The sequence below is a fragment of the Nilaparvata lugens genome, chromosome X (genome assembly GCF_014356525.2).
Source record: "Nilaparvata lugens isolate BPH chromosome X, ASM1435652v1, whole genome shotgun sequence".
Lineage (NCBI taxonomy): Eukaryota > Metazoa > Arthropoda > Insecta > Hemiptera > Delphacidae > Nilaparvata > Nilaparvata lugens.
This window is the reverse complement of record NC_052518.1, coordinates 18,090,573-18,116,917: the sequence shown is the minus strand read 5'-3', so window position 1 is coordinate 18,116,917 and position 26,345 is coordinate 18,090,573. Positions and strand designations below refer to the sequence as shown.

Sequence of the window (26,345 nt, the reverse complement as noted above, 5' to 3'; positions counted from 1 at the left end):
CCAGAATTCTTTCGCGTTTTTAACATTTTTAAACTTTTGTCTTATATTATCATTGAATTCTTTCTTTTTCTGTTCTACTCTACTCTTGTACAACATTTTACAGCTCATGAAATGATTTAGTGCGCTTACATCTTGAGTTCTACTTTTAAAATTTCTGTATGCTTTGCGTAACTCCCTCTTCAATTCATTACAATGCCTATCGTACCAGGGCTTATTTCTGAACTCGGTGACTCTTACAACATTTTTCATCATGCCTAGAGAATTTGCTTTTTCTATGATACCCTTTATCAAAGTGTCAGCCAAATTCTGAACATTTTCCACATTATCACAACATAATCTATTTGGCGCTACGAAATCACTACTATATTCTGATTTACATGAATCGTTCCAGCAGAACTTTGTTTGACGCTCATTCGAAAAAGTCTCTATCACCCTATCCGAACTAATTTCAGTAGAAACAATAAGCGGTAGGTGATCGGAAGTCAGAACTAAATCGGAAACCTCCATATCTGAAATATAAGGAAAGCTCTCTAAGTTTACCCAGACGAAATCTATCACACTACTTCCGTTAGTATTATTGAAAGTGAATTGACCTGGAATATCACTTCTACTTCTCCCATTCAAAACAAAAAATAAATTATCCTCCATAATACTGACTAATTTTTGAGCATTCCTTGAAACAAAACCGTCTCGTGATATTCTATCAGCGCATAGATCTGAGTTGTTGAATACCTCGCTCTCGAAGCACTGATTCAACTCTCCTATTCTCAAGTTGAAATCGCCGCCAATCACAACCGGAAAAGATGAAAGCAATAACTCATGCTTCAATAGGCAATCTTGGAGCTCATTAACAGAACTTGCATTTCTATCAGGTTTCATGTAAATTGAACAAATAATGATACTGCCTACAGGACAATTGACTTTAACCATAAGCATGAAGTCCTTAGCCTCAATCAAGGATGCTTTTAAAATTACTTTTTATTAATATAATTAAACCTCCACTAGCCCTACCTCTCGAATTTCTTTCTTTCTTGGCTGGTGTACTAATAACTATATAATCTTTAAATGACTGAAACTTAAAATTAGAAGAGTCCACTAACCAGGTTTTATCTAAATTCAGAAAGTTTTTAAGACCATGAGAGTTCCAAAATATAATTTTTAAATATTCTGAAATATTCTCTGTTGATCCTACCTTGACTTTGTTTGCTTTTCTACCTGTCACCTCCATCTCCTCGCTTCTGGATCGATCAGCTTCGTTGCTGATTGGCAGTAGGCCTACTGCTGAACGGCTGCTCTCTCCAGTCTTCCCTGTTTGCTATTGTGAGAGTCGCCGACCGCTCCTCGAAGTAGCGCTGTGGTGGGAGGGTGTGACGGTTTTTCCTCCTGCTAGCCATGCTTTCATTCCAGAAGGTTTTGTTGCAGGGGTCTTCGAGGACTTTGTCGCATTTATTTGTGACCCCGCTGCCACCGTATTAGACCGGAGCACCCTGGAAGTACGATCTGAGTTGATCCTCGGGCGCGCATTGTGATTAGGTTTCTTGACTGGGTTGTCCCCTTCCACGTGGATGAGCGCTTTTGCTTCCATCTTCGATGTCGATGCCGCAGCCTGAGACAACACAATTTATATAATATTTTTAGAGCATCGTTGCCTCCATCTTATTATTGTGTATTTTTTCAATGTTATCAAGTGTTATAACCAGTAATATAAACCATAACAAATATTGCTATATTATTTGTGAAGTTACATTCTAGCAAAGAGACGAGTATATAAAAATTAAAACACAAAAAATATATATTCCCACTTATTCTCTGTATTACATTGCATTCCATATAACTACAGATGGAAATCACTAAGATAGTGCATTTATTCAATTGCTAATCTCTATATCTATAAAAGGCTGAGCCCCGACAGACTGAAATCACATCACAGCCCAAACTACTGAGCCTACAAACTTGAAATTTTGCACAATTGTTAATGATAGCCTCAAAACATCCACTAAGAAAGGATTTTCAGAAATTTGCCCCCCTGAGGGAGCTGGGGCCCCCAAAATTTTGTACTTTCTAACCGCTCATTGCACAGAAAAGGCATGAGGTACTTTTTTGTTCAGCTAAGAAAAAAATTAGATCTATGCAGAAAAATTCCGACCAGGAGCAGAGAGGGGTCCAGGAGAGGGCATTTTTTGAAAATTTTCATGTAAAATCACACTACAGCTCAAACTAATTGGCCTACAGACTTAAAACTCTGCACAAATATTCTTCAAACATGCTAGACGTGCACTAAGAAGATATTTTGCCTTTAAGGGTTTCGAAGGATGAAAAAGGATCCTATTTAGTAAGGTTATTAACATGGTAAGGTGAATGCCATATGGAACTGAGATAATTGACACATGATATTCTAACATATGTTGTAATCATTGGAAAGCTTAAAATAATTTCATCTATCAGCTGATAGAATTTAATTTTTCGTGGATCGAAAGCGCGAGCTTGCCACGTGTTTGTTCCATTGTTGTATGCTTGGCCAGTTCGGTTTGCGCCTTCTATCAGCTGTATATGGAGTCTCATTTGGTTAGGAGTTTGTTGATAATTCTCTTTTCAAATTCAAATTTTATTGCAAATAAAAATCACCTTGAAAAATTTTTTGATAGACAAGAAGATTACAAAAACAAAATGACAAACATAAACCTACATTTATCTGTAGCACGGCCAGAAAAAGACAAACTTGAGTACTAGCCGTGAGTTCATTCAATATAACTTAATTTTTGTGTTAATATTTTGTGAACAAAAAGTACGAGTTGATGAGAGATGTGAGTAATTTCTTATATTTGATCTAAATGGTTATTCATATTGTAGTAGTCGGGGTCACCTCAATCAAAGTTTTTTATTTTGTAGCTAATAAATTTCATACGTATTGATTGTCAATAATGTATCTAGTGCCCATAATGGAAGTGATTGAACTACTCAAAATTAATGGCTTACTGGTCCTTCATAGAATTGATAGTATTCCTGGTGATTAAGCTTGTCTTTTTTTAGCATTGACTTAATAATAAAGCTTTATTTACAACTAGCTTACCTGGCGAACTTCGTACCGCCAAAAAGTCAATGTATCTCATGTCACACTTACTTTATTTGGTAAATCATGAAATTTATCTGACAATCAATATTTTCATTCACATCTGAATACGGACTTACTATGTGCTTAGTCATGCAGCATTCATTATTCCCAAAACATATTCTTCTCAATCAATTGGTAGTAATATCTAACAGTAAAGTGTTGAATTAAAAAAAATAGGATAAATCAGTGTTTCAAAGATGAATTCAATGTTTTCATAGTTGTTGATTGTCAATAGATGGTCCAGGAAATATGCGATGTACGATGAATCACACAGAATTACATATTCTTTCCATCTTCCATTTTAGGATGAATATAAGCTAAGCTAAATAAAAAAAAAAATTGTAAATTAGTCTGTCATTAATGAATGCAATATGAACAACTCTCTTCCATGAGGTGAATAATTTTTTTTCCAACATTTTCCGGTTACTCAATGATAGGGGAGTGATAGTTATTTGTATAGGTCTTCTAAGGAACCATTATCTACATCTGGTACCAATCAACTACACTTCAACTCCAAACTAACGTTGTAATACCAGTAGCTTACACAATTTATCATAGGGTGACGTGTTTATTACAGCTGGTAACTTTAGATGCTAAATCATATTATATCAATATGATCTTGAATCATGATCATCTTTCCGTTCTTCGGTAGCCGCTAGGCCGACAATTTCGAAAACATAGGTTTGTAAAATGGATTAATAAATAATCATTATTAGCCACCCTATTGAATTTTTGGTTAGAAACCATATCCAATATTCACACAACATATTCCCAAAGTTTCATGCCGTTATGCCAAGTATTTTTCAAGTCATAGGGAACAAACACACAAACAGACATTCATTTTTACTTTCCTTGCCCTATTACCATAGGTTAAGAAAGTATTATTTTCCGAAAAAAATAAGGTACCCCAATTTCTAAATTTCTATATGTTTCAAGGTTCCCTGAGCCCAAAGAACTGGTTTTTGGGTATTGGTCTGTGTGTGTGTGTGTGTGTGTGTATGTATGTGTGTGTGTGTGTGTGTGTGTGTATTATAGCGTTATTGTCTCACCAGCTGGCTCAGATCTTTGTTTATGAGTAGACTTGAGATGCAGATGATCAATTTTCATAACGGCAAGGAGAGTTGTGTGAGTGCACCACACCATATATATATATATATATATTGTTTGAGCCGAATGAAATCTTCTATCTATATATAGAAGATAGAAGATTTCATTCGGCTCAGACAAAAGCTTCTCTAAATGGAGATAGAATGATAAGGTTGGCAACTTTCAGTTCTGTTGTTTTAAATCAATTTTTTTTTCAATCACTTTCAAAAAGTTCATGTAGTACCTACTATTATGTTTGAGACACTTCTGGCACTATCATAGTTTCACAACTATTCTGTTCCACACTCCTATCTCTTGCAGTCGTTAACCATATCTATAATAAAATAAAGAGTTGGCTTATACACGTACGGGATATGAAAATTATCTAGATAGCTAGATTAATTTACCAAGGATTTAATTTATTAATTTATAATTTTATAAATTATAATTATAATAATTAAATATATAAATATAATAATTAATAATTTATTAATTAACCAAGGATAGTTATAGGCCTATTTTCAATTCTTCAAAATTTCATTATGTCAAGTTTTCAGATTATCAAGTTTGAAAATAGATCCTTGCGAAACACGGGTTCATGCTAGTAAATTAATAATTATTATCAAACGTAAATCCAAATTGAATGCTGTAAATCCCCCCTAAGACTTCTGCTACTGCAGTTACAACAGGGTAAACAGCTAGATGGAAATTCGATGAGTGCCACTATTCAAAAATTATTTGTCAGCCCGGGCTGATAGAGTGGCGCTCATAGAATTTCCATCTAGCTGTTTACACTGTTGTCAATATTTGCAGTAGAAGAAGTCTTCGGGGTGATTTACAGCATTTAATTTGGATTTTCGTTTAATAATAATATTATTTTTCCATATAATTATTGATAGGAAGAATCTATGAACTATTCACTTTACTATACTGAACTATGTAATGATTTACTGTGTAATGATCTTTGAACTTAATTCATCTCAACTTTACAGGCTCTGGAGGACGATGATAAAGAGGAATATTTGAAACAAGAGCTCTGGAAGAAAGACATTTATGTTGTAAGTTGATTTTGTAGTTGTGATGATATTGATCATATGATCTATAATCATGCTCACTAGTTACTAAGCAAATCAATTGCATGTTTAATTTTACTATGTCATTTATGTTTGATAAAGCCTTGTTAATCTCAAAAGGTTTCTCTTTCGTTCTAATTTAGTTCAATTTATCAAACATTAATGACACAGTAAAACTCAAAACTCAAATGGATCACGTCTTGAAGCCTTAAAGTTCTGGAATTGGCCAAACTCGGCCACAGCTCAGACGGAATGGGAACATTGGCACAAAACGTTCATGAATCTCATTTCAACAATATAAACGACGGATGCAGAAAAACTCAAAATACTAATCAATTGTATATCTCCAGCAGTATTCGAAAGAATAAGTCACTGTGGTACGTATACCGATGCTCTTAGTTCATTACAAAAATTGTATACCAGGCCAGTTAATGAGATATTTGCACGTCATGAACTTCAAACTAAAAAAACAACAACCAGGCCAATCTATTGATCACTTTATTGAAGAACTGATGCTTTTAGGCAAAAAATGTAAGTTCAAGGCAGTAACAGCAGAACAGAATTATGATGATTGTGTGAGAGATGCCTTTATAAGTGGTTTACTGTCTCCAGACATTCGACAACGTCTCTTGGAGTCAAAATCTTTAGATTACCATGAAATAGTGGACCATGCTAGAACTTTCGACTTAGCATACCGTGACTCATTTAGTTTCAACTCGTGCTCATTGCTACTCAACGCCGCCCACCCAGTAGCCAAATCCTCACTTGAATCTCTGACTCAGGCTGAGCCTGTTATTGCACAAGCTACTCAATCAAGAAAAGAACTCAAAGTATGTGTTTACTGTGGCTTCAACTCACACTTCAGAAATGAATGCCCTGCTCGCAATATATTCTGTAGGAAATGTGGAATAAAAGGGCATTATGCAAAAATGTGCTGATCAAACCAGACCCACAAGAATAAACTAGTATCAACTAGTATCAGCAGCAGAAATCTGTAATTCATCACCTCCAGGACTCAGTAAAGCTATTGTACCGGCTTTGTTGAATGATTTTAGAGTAGATGCGCTAATTGACGCTGGCAGTTCCAGTAGTTTAGTTAATAAACAACTTGCAAAAGATCTGACATTGAAAATTTACCCCTCTAATGAACATAATTGTATGGCTACTACCTCTCTCCGATCATCAGTTGTTGTTAGGCAATGCTCAGTTAACCTCTCAATTTTTGGCCACAAGCACAAAAATGTGATTCTCCTTGTTCTCAAAGATCTCTGCTGTGATGTATTACTCGGTCATGATCTATTTTCTAATCATTCAGGTCTGTATATGTCTTTTGATGGAACAAAAGACCCACTAAAAGTATGTGGTCTTGCCGCTGCTCAATTAAAACCTGCTTCGCTGTTTTAGCCCATTACTCCAAACGCCAAACTCATTACTATAAAATCAAGACGTTATAATCAAACCTACATGGAATTCATTACTCAAGAGATAGATAAACTGATAAAAGAAAGTATCATAGAGCAAAGTGACTCCCCATGGAGAGCTCAAATGCTTGTAACTTCCAATGACAATCATAAAAAGCGTATGGTGATAGATTAATCCCAGACGATTTACAGATTTACTCCACTGGACGCATACCCCCTACCGAATATAGAAGAAGTAGTTGAAAAGTTTGCTAGATATTCTGTACTATTGATCTTCGAAGTGCTTATCACCAGATACCAATCAGGAATTGTGACAAATTATATACGGCTTTTGAAGGAGCTGGCCGACTCTATCAGTTTAAACGTATACCTTTTGGAGTGACAAACGCGGTTGCTGTCTTCCAACGAGTGATTGATGATATCATTCAAAAGGAGAATCCCTCAAGTACGTTTGCCTATCTCGATGACGTTACTATTTGTGGAACTACAACAGAAGAGCATGATAGAAACTTCAGAAACTTTATGAATGCTGTGCACAAGTACAAATTGACAATAAATACGGAAAAAAGCTCTTTCGCAAAATCAGAGATTAATCTCCTTGGCTATATTATTAAGGACAAGACTATCCGCCCAGATCCTAACAGACTAGAATCACTGAAATCCTTCCCCCCGCCGACGAATACAGCTTCAATGAAAAGAGTACTTGGTATGTTCTCTCACTATTCAAAATTTATTCCCGATTTCTCTGACAAAATACAGCCTCTAATTCAAACTACATTCCTACTGAATCAAACTACCATTTTATTGTTTGAAGCTATGAAACAATCTATACTCGATGCAATGGTAGGGGGCGATGTCAGGATACACCACCGTCAAAGTCAGACACATCCATCCTAGCACTGAAAATCAGTCTTGTTTTGGCGGTGGCCACTTTTGTCGTTCTTGTGCTGAAAAAGAAGTGTCTTGTTTTGGCGGGGCGAGTCCGTGACTAATTTCGCTACCTGGAAAACAGTCTCTGGTTGTCGCTATCAGCTTTTGACGCTTATGTCTGTTAAGCTGGCAGAATAGCTTGGAAGTAAACTGGTTTCAATTTTGGCACAGACTGTACTTTCTTTGAAATATTCTTTTTAGAACTTAGTGTGACTGTAGAAGTGTGTGTGTGACCACCATTGGACAATACTCCTGCGTGACATTGTCTCTTATCTCAACCTTATTTAGTTATATATTGCTTCCTCACTCATTCTCTCTCCCCCCCCCTCCATCACCCTCTCTCTATCACTCCTGCGCCTTTCTCTCACACTCTCTCTCTCTCTTTGTCTATACACACACACACTCACTCTCTCTCTCTAACTCTCTCTCTTACCCGGTTGTGTGCTAATGCTCTCCTTTCTTCAAAACCCCTCAGGGTTTTGTTATTATTTCATACAATGCTTCAGACATAATTATCTACAACCTATCTTGAATTTGACTTTCCCATGCCTAGATTTGTAAATTTCTTTGTGTACTTGATAATACCGCCCGTTGCTCTCTCAATAATATTTGTTGAACGAGCGTTAGCAAGTTCTTACTTTTTACTCAAGTTCAAAGTTGTTGCCAGCCTGTGGGTTTGCTTGTTTGTTTGAATGCACTACAATAACTTTAGAAAGAGTTGATCAATCAGCTTCAAATTTTGAACACACACTCTTCGAACCTTTTTACAGGTCAAGTTCGTTGAACAACAAAATATTTTACTCACTTCTTCGTCCTTTTCCAGGATATAAAAGTAACATTGAAAGTACTGCATGAGACAAAATAACTTGCTCCTGTGTGTCTGCCTGACTATTATCCTTCAGTAGCATACGCGTAATATTAATGATACAAATTGTGATGGCAGTTGCTATGTCGTTGGTATTATTGATTTAACAAAATTTGAATTCTGATTCTGAATCATTTACCCATACGGAGAAACCTATGAAGTCCTATGGATTCACGTAGGCCTACAGCGTAATATTAATAGGAAAACAGCTTAATGTTCCTTTTCCAAAGATAATATAACAGTGGGCTCCACTGGGATTCTTATTCAAATTGAAAAAAAATTCTGTAGGTAGCTTCAAAATAATTTTGGTCAGCCATCTTCGTTCCGCCACATTGAATCAAAAATTTTCTATGGAAAGTTTTTAATACAAGATTCAAATAATAAAGAATTTCAAGAGACAATGAATGGTGGAAATCGCTCATAAATATTTCAAAGATATTCACATTTTAGTGTTGAAGTTTTTGGATATCTGTGATACAGAAATATTGCTCGCCTAGAACAGGATAGATTATTCATCACATATTCTTATCATTATCGTTCCCTAGCAACCTATTTTAAGCGTTTATATAGTAGCTGCTGAGAGAGATTTATGTGATAGATATACCTGAATAATACTAAATACTATATTCGACTAAACAACGAGTGACCCAAATGAAGCGATTCAAATATAAAAAAAAGAAAAATGGGAATGCGAAAAATATTATAATATTTGGAACTCCATAACTTATCATTTAATTGAGAGACATTTATGGGATTAATAATTTATTGAAAAACACTAATAATTTAGCAATATTGCACTAATAGTTTTAATTTTAGATGACTCTCTCCTGGATTATTGAGTTATGTGTTGGATATTCTTCAGTGATTGCTGCATCATCTGAGAAAACTCCGTAAAAGTGATCTCTGTTCGAAATTAACAGAATGCTCAAGTATAGATTCCATTTTGCTACATTGTTGATACTGTAGAAGGAATTATACTACTGCTGATAAAGAAAAGTATTAAATCATTTAGAAGAAAACAAACATTTCATTTAATGTTCATTGAAATCGACCACATCAGTATTATTTACACGTGAATTACCGGTAGTGTATTGTTAATGTATTATGATTTGAGAAGATAATATGAGCATCTTATTGGTTTTTCTCTCAATGATTGAAATGAATGGCTTAATTGCTTTTATATAATCATGAAAATATCACAGTTTATTACATTCCAGTACAATTATCTTGTTTCACAATCCATTTCTAAGTAGAGCTCATAAGTATCGTAATCTTGCCATACAATTACCATACAATAATTGAAGTTGATTTCATTCAACTTCAGTGGTGCCATTTCACCAAACTGCTAGGGGGGCAAAAACCAAGAGGTATTGGGGGGGGGGAGGAATACCCCCAAAGGATAGAGGGACCTGGGTTTTTCCCCATAAATGTTACATTAGAAGATGTTATTATATGCTTCATTTTTTCCAATTTTATACAAATGTAGTTGAAGTATCAATACAAACATATACATTATTAGTTATTAAATTCAATCATGGAATATTTATTAGAAATATGGGTCTACAGAGAGGCCCTAGAGTAGGAATACACTGATACAGATTTCTTAAAAATCATGGAAAAAGATAAATTTTTCTTTTACAATGACAATTTCAACAATTTCATTGGGGATCATATTGTAATTGGAAAATAACTTTCAGTTAGAAAGCTAAAGATACATCAAGCTGTTCCCATAATTCTCAACAACCCTTTACATACATTTTTGATTGTCTGATTGTGCCCTTTCTTTTGCTTTCACTGTGACATCTTGCAACTTGTTAATTCTCACATTGAAATTTATTCAATAACTCACTTATTGTGCTCTGATCAATAAGTGTACCCATTCTGTATTCAAACTATACCACAGAGAAAAATATATTATTTATTACTCTGTACCCGTATCCATACTTTCAAGGCAATTTTGCTACATTGTTGATACTGTAGAAGGAATTATACTACTGCTGATAAAGAAAAGTATTAAATCATTATGAGACTCTAAGGATTCGTGTAGATAGACCCGCATTTTCATTATTTATCTGGTCCTTGAGGGGGGCCTAGTCCCCCTAGGCAGCTGATTATAAGTAAGAATTAATATTGATATTTTCATAATACAGTACACCTGAAGAATTGGCAAAGTTTATGGTAAGGGGTGAGGAGGTACTCAGCTCTTCCAACTAACATCGGATTAGTTTTGTACAGTCTACTATAACAGACGTTCACATATGGATGTTACTATAGACGTATTTATCATCATATTCAATTTCTGTTTGTTAGTTTGTTTGTATGTCTGATGGAAATCGAAAACGGCTCTAACGATTTTGATTAAGTTTGAAATATAGTATATAGTTTGAAATATAGAGTTTTTGATACGAAATTCATCATTTGGATTGGGACTCATGTTTAGGATAACTCACTGAGGGAACTTAAAAATGATTAGGTACGGTAATAATATTCATCAACCGAGTAGCAGCTGACTGAGAGAGTTTTCCGTCGTCATTTGAAAACAGTTGATCAAGAGAGTTTTTCATCGTCTGTTGAAAATAGCTGATCGAGAGAGTTTGCCATTGTCAGTTGAAAACGAGACAGATGTGTTGAGTCACCAAGTTTGTTGACGTCAATTTTTTGAAGTTATTGCATGAATCGAGAAAATAGGTGCAGAGAGCAGCCGAGTGACAGCAACGCAACGCAAATTTGAATTTGAAACATAATGATTGCGGTAATATTAATCAGGTAAATGCTAAAGTAGTCAGTTTTAATATACCTGAGTAATTGAATTATAACAATTCATTCACTTCTAAATTTCCATCTCTATGTATTTGTACTTTCAACTCTGTTTCTTTGATATTGTTATCTTCATAGACGTGAAGTAGATAGATAAGGGTGGGTGTCTTCCATGAGTAAAATGAAATATATATTTCCGACTTCTGCAGTTGAATACTTGTAGCTAGTAGCTCTGTGAACAGTAGACCTCGTACAGCATTTATAAACCGATCTCATTGTCAATATGTCACCCCAATTAGCCCTTCGGAAAAAAGAAACCGGTACCGTAATCGTAATCGTACGAGAAATCGTAAGTGTTGAAACGGCCAATGACTGATTGGCGTGTATTGACGATGACAATATTACCTGTTATAAATAAAATCGAGAGCATTGCCAAGCTGTAATCATCAAAAGCTAATTTACAAACATGCCAACATACATATACAGACAAAAGCAAATCCCGTCGTTGAAACGTAGAAAAATCAATCATCAGAATATTATCATGAAAAAATAACATTTTCCCGCTATCTTGGGAAATGATAACTGTATATCTTCCAGTATTGAAAATGACATTCAAAATGAAAAACAATACTGAATAATTTTATTATATTCAAAATTCTCAATGTTCGAGTAATTAACCCTCCAGTAGGCCTAGACTACATTCAACACAGTAGAACCTATATAATTTGTAGCTTACGGGACCAAGCATTTAATACGAATTTTGGAGGGTGACGAATTATATATCAAACTCTGCAATATCGAGGCTGATAAAACAAAATACGAGAAAATTATATAATTGATACTGATCCCATCATTGCCCATAATTAATTCATAATATAGCCTCTATGAATGAATATTAGAAAATATTGTTAAATATTAATTTGACATACTTGTAAAAGATTTCAGAGATCAATACAACTGTTCATGAGCGAGTTCTTCAACCAAGGGTGTCTCTAGTTATATTATTATATGTGAATCCATAGAACTTTAAAGTTCACTCCGTATGGGTAAATAATTCACGATCAGAATTCAAAATCCCTAAACTAATAATACCAATTACTATAACGTTAAAGGTATTGCTATCACAAGTTGTATTATCTAATACATATAGGCTATGTTGGAAACAAACAATACTTAGACAGGCAGACAGTCATTAACGAAAGCGAGTTGATGAAAAATTTGTATATTAATCAGCTGAATTCGAGGCATTAAGGACAGTATATGTGATTCTTCTTAAATAGCATTAGCTGTTATGAATAAATGGGTAAATTGTGGCAATTGCATGCAACTAATATTCCAGCTTACTAATGATAAATCACAACACCCTTTTTTCCAATTCACTTCATCAGTTGATGTGATCTTCGGTCTCCTCATCACTGGAGTTATTAGTTACTGTAGCATAATTAACTCATTACTTGAGTTACTATGGCATATTAGTGTATTTATCTTTATGGGAATACTAATTACAGTGTTTTTGATGACAAAACTACGAATTATAGAGAAGTTTCAGTGTACTCACTAATCTTGACAATTGACCTATTAAGTGAAGTTATTTTTGTTTTGTGTCAAGAAATTTACTAATAGTTCTATTATTTAAGCTCCAAATAACTGCAGAAAAGAGAGACAACTGCAAAAAATAGGAATGATATATAGGACTTATAAATAGATATATAGGACTGATAAATAGGAATTATACAGTTACAAGATAAGTCATCGTCTGATATTACTACGAAGAGGGATAGAAAAGAGTGATAGGTTTCAGAAATAAATTGTCAATGGTCTTGTTAAGAATAGCCTACATGTGGGGATTCATCAGAACAATACCATTGTTTGAAAACCAGACAGCTCTGCGTAGTACAGTCCGTCCAAGAAGTATAACCTGACCGTCTTGTTTTTGAAGTGTCAGAGATTCGATGTGTCTGACTTTGTCGTTTCTGTACGGATGTAAAAGTGTCCGGTTTTGGCGCCTAACGCACACGCCAATTCGAGACTCTTTCAAAACAGTCTTTCCCTGTCGCTGGCGTACGGTGTCGATGGATGAGATAGTCGCTGTCCACTCCTGTCAGGTTCTGGGTGTGTCGGAGGACTAAGGTGGCGCGTTCCCAATCGTAGTTTCCATTGATCCAGAAGCTTCCTTGTTGTAGAAACCGATGCATCAAATGTTGCAATTGCTGCTACTCTATCACAATTGGGCAAACCTGTTGCTTTCTTCTCCCGCACCCTATCAGCAACAGAACGGCATCATCCAGATAGAAAAAGAAGCTTGTACCATAGTTGAAGCCGTTCGTAAACCACTTTCTTCTAATGCGACACTTCCAACTTATCACAGATCAAATATCAGTCGCTTTCATATTTTCCAAACATCACCAGAGTAAAATTAAAAATGAAAAAATCCGTCGCTGGCGCTTAGAACTCTCCTGTTTCACATATGACATCATCTACCGCCCAGGAAAAGAGAATGTAACAGCAGATGCTTTATCCCGAATGTGTGCTAACGTAATAAATAGAATACAAAACCTCCAGAAATACCAAGAAAAACTCTGTCATCCAGGTACAGCCCGATTTTATCACTGGATAAAAAGTAAAGATCTGCCATTCTCCCTTGATGAAGTACGACAGGCCTTAAATCAATGCAGAGTGTGTGCAGAAATAAAACCAACATTTTACAGCCACAGAGGAACTCTTATCAAAGCTACATCACCATTTGAACGCCTCAACTTAGACTTGAAGGGCCCGATACCTTCAAAAACCAGAAATCATTGCATTCTGACAGTGATTGATGAATACTCTAGGTACCCTCTAGCTATACCTTGCCCTGATATGTCTTCCACAACTGTTATTAAGGCCTTAGAAAGTATATTTTTTATGTTTGGAACACCAGCTTATATTCATTCAGATCAAGGACCATCTTTCATGTCTCAGGAACTCAAGAGCTACTTACAATGAATGGAATTGCTTGCAGCAGAACAACACCCTATAATCCAAGAGGGAATGGGCAGGCTGAAAGATACAACGGGATGATATGGAAAACAGTTCAATTGACTCTAAAATCTAGAAAACTGCCAATCACACACTGGGAGGACTGCCTACAAGAAGCACTCCATGCGATCAGGTCCCTACTATGTGCATCCACCAATGAAACTCCACACGAAAGAATATTCCGGTTTCCTAGACGAACAGGAAATGGCGGATCAACTCCATCTTGGCTCATCTCACCAGGACCCGTATTACTCAGAAAGCACGTGAGAACATCGTAGTATACCTGCTTGTTGAAGAAGTTACACTGCTTCAAAGAAATGGCGAGTACGCTCATGTACAATTTCCAGATGGGAGAGAAAAGACAGTGTCTACGAGGGATCTAGCTCCGGCTGTGCCCATAGCCAGCTCGGAAGAAGAAGTAGAAGAACCACCATCATTCCCAGATCCTTCCAGAGTCCAAGAGCCAGAGTCGGAATCAAAACCAGAATGGTATTCCGGAATTGTATCCCCAGACACCCAAGGAACGGAGGATCCACATTCAGTTCAAGAGCCTGGCGTTAGTGAAGCAAACGGAAATCGAAGAAGCATAAAACTAATTAATATTATTTGTCTTATAAGTTAAATCCTCACTTGGAATTTGGAAAATTTATTCACTCTACATCCTTATTAATGAAATACTATCAACAAATTTTCTATTGAGTGAGTTGCCGACAGTGTCTTCAATTTCTAATTTTTGGACATGCAAATTTGATGGATCTACATAGTTTTTGGAAAATTGCCAAGTCTAGGCGTAATATATGCGATACGTCGAATTTTTGAATTTTTATAAACCTTCTATCACATCCCAGTACCAACTTGACCTTGCAAACTCATCATGTTGAACGCACCAAATACACAAAATACAGTGAAAAATGCCATTTGCTGGCATAGATTTGAAAAAAAATCACTGAACTAATTTGAGCTTCCCAGTACTCCAAGTCTATCATAAAAATAATTCCTTACTATGAATAAAAAATTAAAACTTTTTTCTAAATTTCTCTCTGCTTAATATTGCATAGGTTGATGTTTCCCATACATAATATTTTACGATACTAATTCTTGCCCTGTTCCAAAAGTAAAATTAAATCATAATCGTCAATTTTATTGAAGGTCAATTAGGGTCATATGCACGATCCAAGTTCAGCTGTTCGTTTAAACCCGGAATTTAACACATTATAATAAATGCGCCCATGTCTGCTAGTAAACCTAGATTAGCGTTAAATGTGCATGGTGAATATGGGCTTTAATGTTATAAACTATAAAATGTAATGATAGTACAGTCAATATATACATAAAAAGAGGATGTGCTTGCAATAATATTGTAGTTCTGATTATATTTTATAATATGTTGTTCGAATACATAGTGGAAGTCCAGAAGCAATTTTTTCATACAAATTTCATTGTGCTAGATATAGGGTGGCCTAAAAACATCGTATTTCCGGTTCATTTCCCAGTTCTCAGCTATGTCCGCCAAATCCAGTCATCGGACGGAAAATTTCGCTCTCACCTTTTTTCCAAATTACAAAATTGGTAATAAAATGAAATCATTCGGAAATCTCTATCTTAAATGAGTACTGGGTTACAATTCTTTAAAAATGTAAAATTTTCGAAATGTGAAGAGTAAAATTTCAAGGAAAATGTTGATGAATTTCGGGTTTTAATCAAAAATATCTTCTGATTGTCACCATTTAAATATACAACTCAAAATCTCTCTGGGCGTAATTTTGTGCTCTACAACCTAAGACCAGGTAGAGCGCTCTATATATGAGATTCCAGAGGCGTTTGCAGATTATTTTTCATCTGTTTTCAACAGAAGCGACAATCATGCTTGAGATTTTGATAACGCAAATGGTCACTCCCCTATTCCACTTAATTGTATATAGTTAATTCTATAAGGAGGAATACAAAAGCGTAGACGGAATTAAATTGCAATAATTGGCCTAATTGCTGATAACTGGCTTAATAATTGCAATAATCTACCTAACAAACAGCTTCGTCAATTACTGAGAAGTTAGCTTGCAATTCCTCTCCATATTCCACTTTCCTCTTTCTACTTTCAACTCCCCATTTTGCATATTAAGCCCTGTCCAGACGCTCAAGCAAAAGACGGATGTAAAATTGCGTCCACACGCATCCGTCTTCCTATTTTATATGCTCACAAGCTCAGTTCTTCATCAACATCTACCATATATCCGGTAGATAAGTAATAATTATATCGTATTTTTCGCTGATTCAACTGGATAATTCCATATTAAACAACATAATGACAAAAATATTACTGTTAATGAAATCGCTAAATGGCTTTGTTTACATGCTATATCTCGAGACACAGTAATTGTAAATGAATTGAAATCTTGTAGATAGTATTCTTATCAACAATATAGCACATCTTAATATATCATGATAGTAATTCATAATATCAACATCAAATTCTGAGAGTATCATAAGAATCAAGAGAGAAAAAAGGGTCAAATGGCGTTATATACAATCGATAAAAAAAACTTGCTCATTTTCAAGTACTCGCGAGGCATTTTATTAATTTGAGGGCGCTGAATCCGAATCTGAAATCACAATTTCTCTGTCTCCATTTTTACGTGATTTAGGTTTTTGTGGATAGGCAAAAGACGGACGGTTTGATGGAAAAAGATTGCCGGCCGATACATTTTAAGTTTGACGACTTAACACCCATGAACACCCATCCATTTTACCGTCCAGACGCAACGACTTACATGCTCCGACTTTTGCTTGAGCAAAAGACTGAAGCTAAACTTGAGCGTCTGGACCGGGCTTTACACTTCCTTTCCATATGCCACTTAGCACTTAGGAATGATCCCATTCTTCCTTTAACCGCCTTAAAAAGTTTCGGGTGAGGCTTCAAATTCAGCTTACATTCTGATTTCAGTTCTCCATGTTATGTATTTCCAAGAGGTTACTGACTGAAGTTGTTGACTGTTTTTTTAAAACAAATGCAAGAACACACAATCATTTAAAATACAAAAATTTAATGTTCATTGAAACTTCCTAAGCTTGAAGCTTTTGAACTCCGTAGTAATCATCATTTTTGTTACCCACTGCCTTACCAATACGGTACCTGAGTTTTGTCAAAAAAGAATGCAGATGAACAAAAAAAAAGACATAAAATTTAAAATTGAATTTTAAGCAAGTTAATGATCGATCCAAATGCCAACTCAGATCAGATCCAACTGTCTTTCAATCCTAGTTATGAAATCTGACCTCAAATCTCCAAGCATTCTATGATTTCAGAAAATTTCCGGTGGGGTACACCGCATCCACCTTTTCCTGGTGGGGGGGGGGGGTATTTTATACCTCCCAGACCCCACGGAACAATTGAGCCCACCCAAAGTTTTTGATTAGTCTGGGCCCGTGTACACGGGGCGGTAAAACCAGGAATTAAGTGGAATTTCATTTGTGCCTGAAATATACGGGAATTTTGTCGAGATGCGGGAATTTATAGTTGACACTTTCGACAACTAGCCTAGCTATTTTTTCAAGAACCGAGTTGAAATCTAGTCAGTTGATGTGGATACCGTTTTGTTCAATTTTTATAGAGCTACTTTTCATTCTACAAGTCTAGTTCAAGATTAATCCAAAACTGTATAATTAGTAGAAATTTCATGCACTTTACAGAAGTTTATAATGTAGTTTATTATTAAGATTTCTGAAAATTGTTTGTCTTTTTCAGGAATGGGCTCGCAAAAAAGAAGAAGACACCAAAAAGCAAATGGCAGAGAACAGCAGATACAAAGCATACCGCAGATACATGAAGAATCACGGCGCTGGACGAATGACGTTCGATGACTCTTAGTACAACTTTGAGTTATTTTATCAATATTAATTTTTAGTTTATTTATTCATTCAGCAGTATAGGTAACCATTGAACCAAGATGTTATAGTAGTCCTTGGAAGTGGGTTCATTCTAAAATTATGCCTTATTGTGTAGATTGAGAATGAGACTTGATTCAGATAACTCTGACTGGATATTCACCCTTGCTTACATTTTCGGAAAAGTTATAACTGTATGCATAACACTTAGTTTTTCCAATTCCCAAACGAAATTATTATGAAATAAACTTTATTGACTCCATGCAGCGCTAATCAAAGCTAACTTTCAGTTTGTATGTCAGTATGCTCGTCTATTGTTCTGTACAATCTAAGAAGTGATACTTTTGATTACTAAAATAAAGCTCCAATAGTAAGCGCTGCATGTATGTTTCCACATCTCGCCCAAGGCTGTGCAAAGGCTAAAATTAAACTTTTTACTCGTGATATTTTTCAAAGTTTTTTGATTTGTATATCATCAAGCTATCAAAATGAAAAAGTTTTCTCAGAAAAACATTTTTTTCTGATCATTACTTTTTGAGATATGAGCGCCTAAAGTTTGAATTTTTGGGACAGAACATTTCAAATTCGGTAAGAGATAAATCCATGATTCTTTATGGTATTGTTGATCTAGTAAAACAAAAATTTTCTGAAAATATCAATTTTTAATATAACTAAAATTAACCAAAAATAACTTTTGGTTTAGTTATTTTTGGTAAATTGATTAACTACTCCAAAATTGATATTTTCAGAAAATTACCATGAAGAATCCATCCTCTAAATCTCATGGATTTATATCGTACCGAATTTGAAATGTTCTGTCCCAAAAATTCAAACTTCAGTCGTTCATATCTCAAAAAGTAATGATCAGAAAAAAAATGTTTTCCTGAGGATTTTTTTTTTCATTTTGATAGCTTGATGATACACAAATCGAAAAACTTAGAAAAATATCACGAGTAGGAAGTTTATTTTTAGCCTTTGCACAGCCTTAACTCGATTTGTTACACAGATTAAATAAAACTCAATTCATATAAAGGATCGCTAACAGTTGTTTTGGTAAAATAGCATGTAAATTGATCCAATATAACGGTCTCAGTCTCTATACTTAGTTTTACGAAAGTCGTTAGGATTACTTTCATTTAATATTCCCACTGTTGTGTACTTAAGTATTCAATCCGTCAGAATTATCGACATAAAAGCAATATTCATGTGTCTTAAATGGACTACTGCAGCCTTATTGTTTGTAGGTAGCTACAACATGTTTATGTGTTTAAATCTAGTTTATATTATCTATTGATACATATCAGCAAACCATCTTATCTAAGTAGTACTACATCTTGTAAGCAGAACGTTCAATATTTTGATGGTTTGTCAAGTTGAAATTCCCATCACATAAGATACTTTGTAATCAGGGAAACAGTCCCTGCCAACTACTAAGAAACTTAACTCTTAATATCTTTGTTTTTTATTTAAACGTTAGTCTCTGTTACGTATATACTGGTTCTTTAAATTTAAATATTTCAAACTACAAGTATCAAATGCTCTGAAGTGGACTGTATAAAACGAATCAAATCTTTGAGTTGAATAATATATCCATTCAGGAAAACCACATACAAAGAACATAGAAAATCAGAAAATGTACTCACCAAATCCCAAATCCAACTTGTCGTGAATCGAATTGTTTGCCTACTTCTATTTGAGGTAAAAGGTGGACGGTTGGATAGGATAGATGAGAGGAAAAGATAGGTGAAATTATGCAAACCGAAATTTGTGTTGGAAAGGAATTTTTCGGGAGGTGTTCCGGCATTTATCAGTTCGATGAATCTTGGATATTTATTCATCAGTGAAAAGATCTCCCCAGCCCTCCTCACTGTTGTCGCCATTTGCTGGCGGCCATTTTGTTGTTTCCGTTTTTGAGCGCCATTATTTGATTTATAATTGGTATTACTGTTGGCAGCCATGTTGGGTGGGTACATATGGTTGACGCCACTGTGGTAGCGACCTTTCCTTCCATTTCCTCCACCTCCTTGGCTGTACTGATGATGGAATCCACTATTTTGATATGTGCTATATCCATTCCGCCGATATGCCTGTTGATTATCATAGTGATGTTGGTATGGTGGATGTTGGTTATAATGATGATCATTATTGTTACAATGCCTCTGGAATTGTTTCTGTTGATTGGTTGAATAAAATTCTCTTACGTCATTAGTCATAGGTGGATGTATAAGGGTTCGGTGACCTTCTCCTCCTCCTCCTCCTCCTCCTCCTCCTCCTCCTCTTTCTTCTCCCCCTCCTCCTCCTCTTTCTTCTCCTCCTCCTCTTCCTCCTCCTCTGTGACCTAATCAGTTTTTCTGTGAATCCTAATCAGTCTGTTCATATTGAATTAGTGTCAGATCTATCAATAACTATGTTTTTATCAGCATTTCGCCGTTTCCTTTCTCGTCGAGGCCCTTGTAGGGTTATGTATTCTGACTGTGGCACAAATTATGTCGGTGCCTATGAACAGTTACAAAAATTATTGAAGTTATTGGATTCGACTGAATTTCAAAACTCTCTCATGAACGAATTGGCGGAGTATCGTATAGATTGGAAGTTTATCCCTCCTGGCTCTCTCCATGTTGGTGGAATTTGGGAAGCCAATGTCAAATCCGTCAAATCGCATTTGTTCCGAGTGATCGGTACTCAACTACTCACTTATGAAGAGTTGAATACAGTGTTAGTGCAAGTTGTGGCCGTCTTGAATTCCAGGCCGTTGTGTCCATTAAGTGAAGATCCGCGCGAACCTCTCGCACTGACACCTGCTCATTTTTTGAACTTGACGCCATTGAAAGCATTCCCTATGAGAGATGTAACTGATATTCCAGTAAATCATCTCACACGACATGAACTAATTGATCAGTTAGTGCAATCATTCTGGAACAGGTGGAGAGTGGAATATTTGCATGAGTTACAAACACGGAAAAATGGACTAAGTCGTCGCCCCCTCTCACCATTGGTACCGTAGTAATAGTCGACCAGCCTAACTTACCACCGTTGCAGTGGCCTATTGGTATTGTGGAAGAGGTTTTCCCTGGAGCTGATGGACAAGTGCGAGTTGTGATTGTGTGGCTGAAAAATAGTCGTTTGAAAAGGCCGGTAACAAAATTGTTCCCGTTGCCAACATAATAACTTTTGTTGCCATCGCTTTTGTTGTATATATATATTTTTTTGTTTTTCGAGTTAGTCTGAAAATTGCTTTTCAGTCGGGGGGGGGGGATGTTGAGGCCATTTGAATTGTATTCATTCGCTCATTGACTGCTAGATGGCAGGAGAGCTTCTATAATTTTATAATATCCATTACTCATCAATTTGTCGTTCCAGGCACTGGAAATTTTGCGAGTCAGTGTAGATTCAGCTTTCGTACAGCTAAGTTCTCGCTCTCGAGGCTTTAAGATTCAGGAAATTCGTCCTGAATCTGCCTAAATATTCGTGTCGTTTAATATTATAGGAAATTCGGCCTATACATTATTTATTCGTGTACATAAATATAGTATTTTCGTTCTACGTGAAAAGTTATTCACGTTTTGTATTAGTGAAAAGTGAATGCCAGAACTCCATTTTAGTTTTGTTTTTATCAATAGTCAAGTCATAGTGTTATATATCCAGACAGTAAACTTCATCTCAGAACGGGTAAACAGCAAGGAACCAACTTTAATAGTCGCACTTTTGGTTTGCATAATTTCACCTATCTTTTTACTCTCATCTATCCTATCCAACTGTCCACCTTTTACCTCAAATATAAGTAGGGAAACAATTCGATTCGCGACATGTTGGATTTGGGATTTGGTGAGTACATTTTCTGATTTTCTATGTTCTTTGTATGTGGTTTTCCTGAATGGATATATTATTCAAGTCAAAGATTTGATTCGTTTTATACAGTCCACTTCAGAGCATTTGAAACTTGTAGTTTGAAATATTTAAATTTGAAGAACCAGTATTTACGTAACAGTCTCCTTAAATTAAATACTAAAAACCATAAACATTTTCCAGCTTCCTTTTCTTGGCTTATGCTCATTAATTTATTTTTCATCTTACCTGAATTCGTCATTCATATAAATAAATGAAGGCCTTTATTGAAAGATACTGCATTACAATTTTGAAAATATTCAAGTACAATAATAAGTTTTTATCGGCAGCATATTTTCCATGATAAGGTGCCGTGTAGGTGTTGGAGAGCTTTTTTTATAGAAAATCCATAAAGTATTACATATGAAAGAAGGAAAATGAAAACACTGGGATTTTGTCAAAAATATCACTAATATCTCACCAGCAACAGTATCTGAAAAGAAGGAAATTATTGCTTGACTATAAAAGAGAAGAAACAAGACAACAATACACCTTGTATAGTTGCTTACAGGAGGTCTCGCGTCCCAAGGAAGCTCAGAAGCGTCAATTAGCTTATAATTTAATTCAAAATCTATATAATCAATAAAATTGAATATCATTATATCATTATATCTTTTTAATATCATTGAATCTATCATCTATATGGTGGGAATTGACTACTCAATTTCTGTTTGAATATAAATTTTTAGAATAATGATACTTGGGTTATTTTATAAAGACCATAAATACAATATAATACTTTCCTTGACATGGCTAAAATCGTAAAATGAGTTATAACTAAATATTAAAATAATTGAACTAATGACTTAAGTAAAATAAACAAAATATTAATTTGGTTCAAGAAATGCAAAACAAGAACTTGCAGATTAACAGCAAAATTATTATTTCAGAGCTGTTAATGGTGAGAATGATGACTTGATCTCCCACATTTTTTTTAGAAATATCTTGCCGCTCTCCACCCACACAATTGCAAAGTTCTTTCTTTCTATGCTTTCGGCAGATAATTCAAGATCAATCATTTTTACAGTTTCTACGACATTTTCATTGTTGATTTAAGGGATGCCATTTATCTCCAAACAGTTGACGCGAGATTATTGATAGGCATCGTCCAGTTGGTATTCCAGGGCACTAACCTTCTTACGTAGTATAGCATTCTCTTGAGAGATTCGATCGAAATTAGCTTTGTATCCTTGCTTTGCTTGATCTTCCACAATTTCAACCAAGTCCTCAATCCTTTGATGACACGCTTCTAAAGATTTGTTAAACTCGGTTTTGAGAGATTTGAATTTCTCTTTTGATTCTTCTCTCATTTCTTTCAGAAAAGCAAATACCTCCAATTCCCTATTATCTTCCACTAAAGCCGATTCCACTCGTAGGATTGGGCTCAAAATGATGCCCTGGGGTACCCCATTTGCCAGGTCCAGTGTATGACTGCCTTCTTCTGAGTTTGCCAGTAGAAATCTCTCCTTGATCGGTTTGCATATATGCTTCAATAGGCTTGCACCATTCAACGTAAGTAGGTGCTGATGTTTCCGTCTTTCAGTCTTCTGAGTATTAGTTGCCAGGAGGCAGAGTTGAAGGCATTCCTGACAAACAGTGTGATAACTACTAGGATTTGTCTGGTTGCCTAGTACCTGAGTTGCCTTCAGTGACCAACTTCATCACCTGCAGATTAGCATCATCAGTTGATCTCCATTTCCTGAACCCGTACTGTCTGATTGACAGAAATTCTCTCTGTTCAAGTGCAGTTGTGAGACAAGCAGTGAGGAGCTGTCCATTGAGCTTTCCTACAACTCTGAATAGGCATAGAAGACGGAAAATGTTCAGGGCATTTAGCCTTATCCCCTTTTCCAGGAGCACCAGTCTTGCTCTTTTTTAGCTTTCTGGGAAGTCTTATGAAAAAATTCAGAAAAAATACATCATAGCCTATTTTCTATTTTTCAAATATGAATTAAAAACTCTGACAGTGCTAACCAAACTAATATAACATTAGTTGTAACTTATCATGTAATACAGTAGCGAACCCTTTTGAAGTAGGCCTACGTGTACACCGCTTCAACAATACCTTTATTATCAACAACCTCATTTACGAAATATGGTAGACATAATAATTTTGGACTCTGTTGATCCCCGTGGATAACAACCATGGGGATACTGTATTTAGCATACTCATTAGCTTATATAATATTTTCAAACACCTTAGCTCCACTGTTAAGAATGGCCACAGGCCTAAAATTACAAATCTAATTTTCTTGCCCTGATTTTAACGTCTTAAAATTAATTTTAAGAAGTTCTTAATTTTAGCTTCTTTCCAGTGAAGTGGAAATTAATTACTGGCATTATGGCGTTATATTTAAAGCCAACGAAGTGGCTTTAAATTGACAAATAGAATATATTCAATTAAAATTAGTTCATACTTTTCTTTGAAGAAAGTTAGGTACGTAAGTAGGTATACCATCTGGACCACTACTCCTTTTGTTTTTTAAATCTTTGACTAGCGTCAAATCTATCTTACTCACTTCTCCCAAATCCTAATATAAATTGAAACCTACAGTTGGAGATAATTACCTAACATTATTATTGGGTAAATATTCAACATTATATTTAGCATTTTCCTCTTTTCACATTGATTTGAAAATATTGACAAAAGCATCTTATGATCTTGGTCTTCCATCCACATCATTACTCAATCTCATATGCAGGTCAGATACATTTTTAAGCTTATCCATATTTTGAGAGTTACTGGATCTGCTCTCCATTTTTTAACATTGTCTAATTGTGTTTGGGTGGAGAAGATTAGTGCTGGTAAATGCTAATGTAAACGTTTGTAAACGTTTTGTGCTTTCTAGGGTAGATTGGGTGATGCTAGGTACCGGTATGAATTATCAGGGTAGGTTCATACTAGGTATGAATGATATTATTTTTGTAGACAGTTGGATAAGGTGTTGGAGTGAGCACTGTGGTGTTGCTGAGTCTGATGACAAGAATTGCAATTCCAGTTTATGGAAGCTCAAGCCTGTGTGGTGTAGTGGTAGAATGAAAACTCTCAGATTCTGAATTTGATCAATACTTGCATGCAATACCAGTGTGCGAGGGGTGAGTTTATGTTGCCTCAATAGTATTTCATTTTTTTATTTCTATATGGAGGTAGTATATTTTTATAATGTGAATGTTACAAATTTATGGGGGATTAATTTGAGGAATAATTGTGTGATTTCTCTGTAGTTAGGGATGAGGGTATGGACAAGAATGCTTTTCAGTCTCATTTTGTTTTTGGATGAGTAGAATTTAACTGGATTCTTTGCCTATGCATAGCACTAACAAAAGTTTCCCATGATTGACATTCAATCTCGGTCTTTCATTCCAGCACATTCCCAAGAGAAAATACTTCGATAAGTTTAGAAGAAATTGATATTACCCCATTATGATGTGATTGGTAAGTTTAGCAGAACTTGATATTATCCCATCATGATGTGATTGATTCCTCCTCATCAAATGCTAACTACCATCTCTTGCAACCATCCAAGAATAATTGGTATTTGATACCATGGTGGAATCTACCCATAGCTAGATCAGTAATTGACTAAAGTCCAAGGAAATCAATTGCTTATAATCACCTATAATTATACTTTACTTGGACTTTCCATACATACCAATTCAAAAGTCCCGATTTTTACAAATATCCCGATTTTTACAAATATCCCGTTGCCTCCCTTTCTGGTGAAAATTAAAGTTTGTCCAGTAATTTATAAATTCAGATTAATAATCAATGCTGACTTGAATCGTACATGTATTAATTCCTTCCTGTTCAAGTTTCCCTCGCCCTTGTTCTATCCTCCATATTATGCAGAAATCAGTAAAAGAACTGTAGAATAAAATAGTTTCTCCTCCATACTTCCCTTTATTCAGCTTAACTGTTTCTCACTTTCCTTCTACTACCGTAGGTAAGGAAAGTATTTCTTTTTCAGAAACAAAGTTATTATATTCCATAATCCACACACAACACAACTGTAATGTTACTATATTCCAGAATCATTCCCATTTCCCATTGTTTAATTTCATGATTGATTCATTCGTCATTCCTTTTATCTTCCCCTCCATATCACTCATGTTATCCCTGTGATATTTGTACACTCATTGAAACTAATTTAACAACTTGGGTTGCTTCTATCTAAATTTATTGACGTTCTTAGTTATAAATCATTATTCAGGTAAAATTGATTTTTTTTTATCGTACATACATATCCAATTATTCTAATTGATTTTATCAAATAGTGACTAATCGATTGTATCATCATAATGAAGTTCTGTGTATG

The 26,345-nt window shown here is 35.3% G+C and overlaps 1 protein-coding gene across 1 annotated transcript in view; it reads left to right on the top strand.

Annotated features, from left to right (window-relative positions):
• LOC111045181 (dnaJ homolog subfamily C member 25 homolog) overlaps positions 1-18,540 on the top strand; it is a 32,597-nt gene extending 14,057 nt beyond the window's left edge. The window contains exons 6-7 of the mRNA XM_022330511.2: positions 5,191-5,256; positions 18,005-18,540. Coding sequence (XP_022186203.1) covers positions 5,191-5,256; positions 18,005-18,127 — 189 coding nt within the window. The 3' untranslated portion in view covers positions 18,128-18,540. The remainder of the gene's footprint in view (positions 1-5,190; positions 5,257-18,004) is intronic.
• The last annotated feature ends 7,805 nt before the right edge of the window (positions 18,541-26,345 follow it).